The sequence below is a fragment of the Colobus angolensis genome, unplaced genomic scaffold (assembly GCF_000951035.1).
Source record: "Colobus angolensis palliatus isolate OR3802 unplaced genomic scaffold, Cang.pa_1.0 Scaffold174, whole genome shotgun sequence".
NCBI lineage: Eukaryota > Metazoa > Chordata > Mammalia > Primates > Cercopithecidae > Colobus > Colobus angolensis.
The window spans coordinates 1,870,693-1,872,479 of NW_012114866.1; the positions used below are offsets into that span (position 1 = coordinate 1,870,693).

At 50.0% G+C, this 1,787-nt stretch overlaps 1 protein-coding gene across 5 annotated transcripts in view; it reads left to right on the forward strand.

The window, feature by feature from the left end:
• Nucleotides 1–396: 396 nt before the first annotated feature.
• Nucleotides 397–1,787, forward strand: part of CTSC (cathepsin C) — a 40,508-nt gene continuing 39,117 nt past the window's right edge. For 3 of the 5 annotated variants that reach the window (XM_011938481.1, XM_011938479.1, XM_011938478.1), the window contains exon 1: nucleotides 417–683. In XM_011938481.1, the coding sequence (XP_011793871.1) occupies nucleotides 512–683 (172 nt within the window). In that variant the 5' untranslated portion in view covers nucleotides 417–511. Of the gene's footprint in view, nucleotides 684–1,787 lie in introns of all 5 variants that reach the window. The other 2 variants (XM_011938477.1, XM_011938480.1) reach the window with 2 other exon arrangements.

Here is a 1,787-nt window from a genome sequence, read left to right on the forward strand (position 1 = left end):
TGAGAAAAAAGACTAAAGGGGAAGAACAGCAAGTAAAACAGAACTCCACTTGCTAGGTTTCTCCTTCTGTCGCGCTCTTTCACCTGACCCATCCCCTTATTCCCCCCACACCTTTTCCTTCTCTCCCTACGTTACTGCACAGGAACGAAGTCTGGGTCGTGTGCGGACCGCTTGTGGCTCTTAAACCCTCTTTTTGTCACCCTGGCCGTGCAAAATTCTGAAAAGTCCCTCGGCAAAAAAAAAAAAAAAAAATCTGTCCCTGGGCCCTTCCCTAGTTCTGGATCCAGTTGCAGCCAAGTGGAGGGGCGGCGCGCGCTCCCAAGTCCCCGCTTCAGGGGCGGGCACGCTCCTGGCGCCCAACCCCCAATTCCCGGCTGCTCAGTGTCCCCGCCCCCGGGTTTCCGCGCCGGCGTAGCTATTTCAAGGCGCGCGCCCCGCGGTGGACTCACCGCTAGCCCGCAGCGCTCGGCTTCCTACTAACTCTTCACCTCCTCTCTCAGCTGCCAGCAGCATGGGTGTTGGGCCAGCCTCGCTGCTCGCCGCCCTCCTGCTGCTTCTTTCCGGCGACCGCGCCGTGCGCTGCGACACACCTGCCAACTGCACCCATCTTGACCTGCTGGGCACCTGGGTCTTCCAGGTGGGCTCCAGCGGTTCCCAGCGCGATGTCAACTGCTCGGTTATGGGTAAGCCGCCGGCTCGGCAGTCCTCCGGGTCGTCCTTTCTGCCCTTGAGCTCCTAACGCAGCGCCATGCTAACTACCGCTTGCCCCCAGGCAGACGCTTGTGGGTGGCCAGAGCATCTTGACTGGATTTGGGGACCCTTGGTGACATTCTTCCCCGCTAGGCCCGCGAAGCTAAAGTTCATCTGCTGAGAACTTCTAACTCCACACTTTCTTGGTTATCTTGGGGACTCATCACTTTTATCAATAACTTTTTTTATCTCTCCTGCTTAATTTTGTTTGGTTTGAGAGAGACTTGGGAACTGCAATCTTTTGATTCTCCAGTCCTATCTGGCAGCGTTATTTTTAAAATTTATTTTTATTTTCATTTTTTATTGCTATTGTGCTCGTGAAGACAGATGAGCTCAAAGACTCTCGAGGATATAGCAGGAAGTTTTCTCTTTTTGTTAGTTGATGGGAAAGGGACTTTCTGCCCGGCGATTTTGGTTTGAGCGTGTATTGATGAGTACTAGAAAACGTCTAGTACCACTCTGAATTGTTTCATGCATTGCAGGGAGGTAAAAATTTTAAAAATAATGATAACAGAAAATTTAACTCTGAGCCTAGTAATTAGAAATGCCCACAGTCATGCACAATGCCTGGCTCATGGAAGTCTCTCAATAAATACCTAGTGTTTGAACATACTGGAGATATTCCATATGCCTTCGGATAACGTGGTTACCCCTAGAAAAAAGAAGGGGGTGGGGTGGAAAAAAGACAAAGACAATCACTGGTCAGAAGAGTCACACTGTGGTCTACCTAAACCCTCTTACAGCCTGTGACTTCTGCAGAGTCAGTAAAAAATCAGCTATAATTTTCTTGTCAGCAGAACAAAGATTGTTAAGTCATTTGTTACTAAAGAAAGACCTTTTTAACTGACTATATAGCATTTCATAATCCTGAGCATTATAACTTTTTTTTTTTTTTTTAAGAACAACGTCTCGCTGTCACCCAGGCTGGAGTGCAGTGGCGCGATCTCGGCTCACTGCAACCTCCGCCTCCCAGGTTCAAGCGATTCTCCTACCTCAGCCTTCCGAGTAGCTGGGATTACAGGCGCCGCCACCACGCC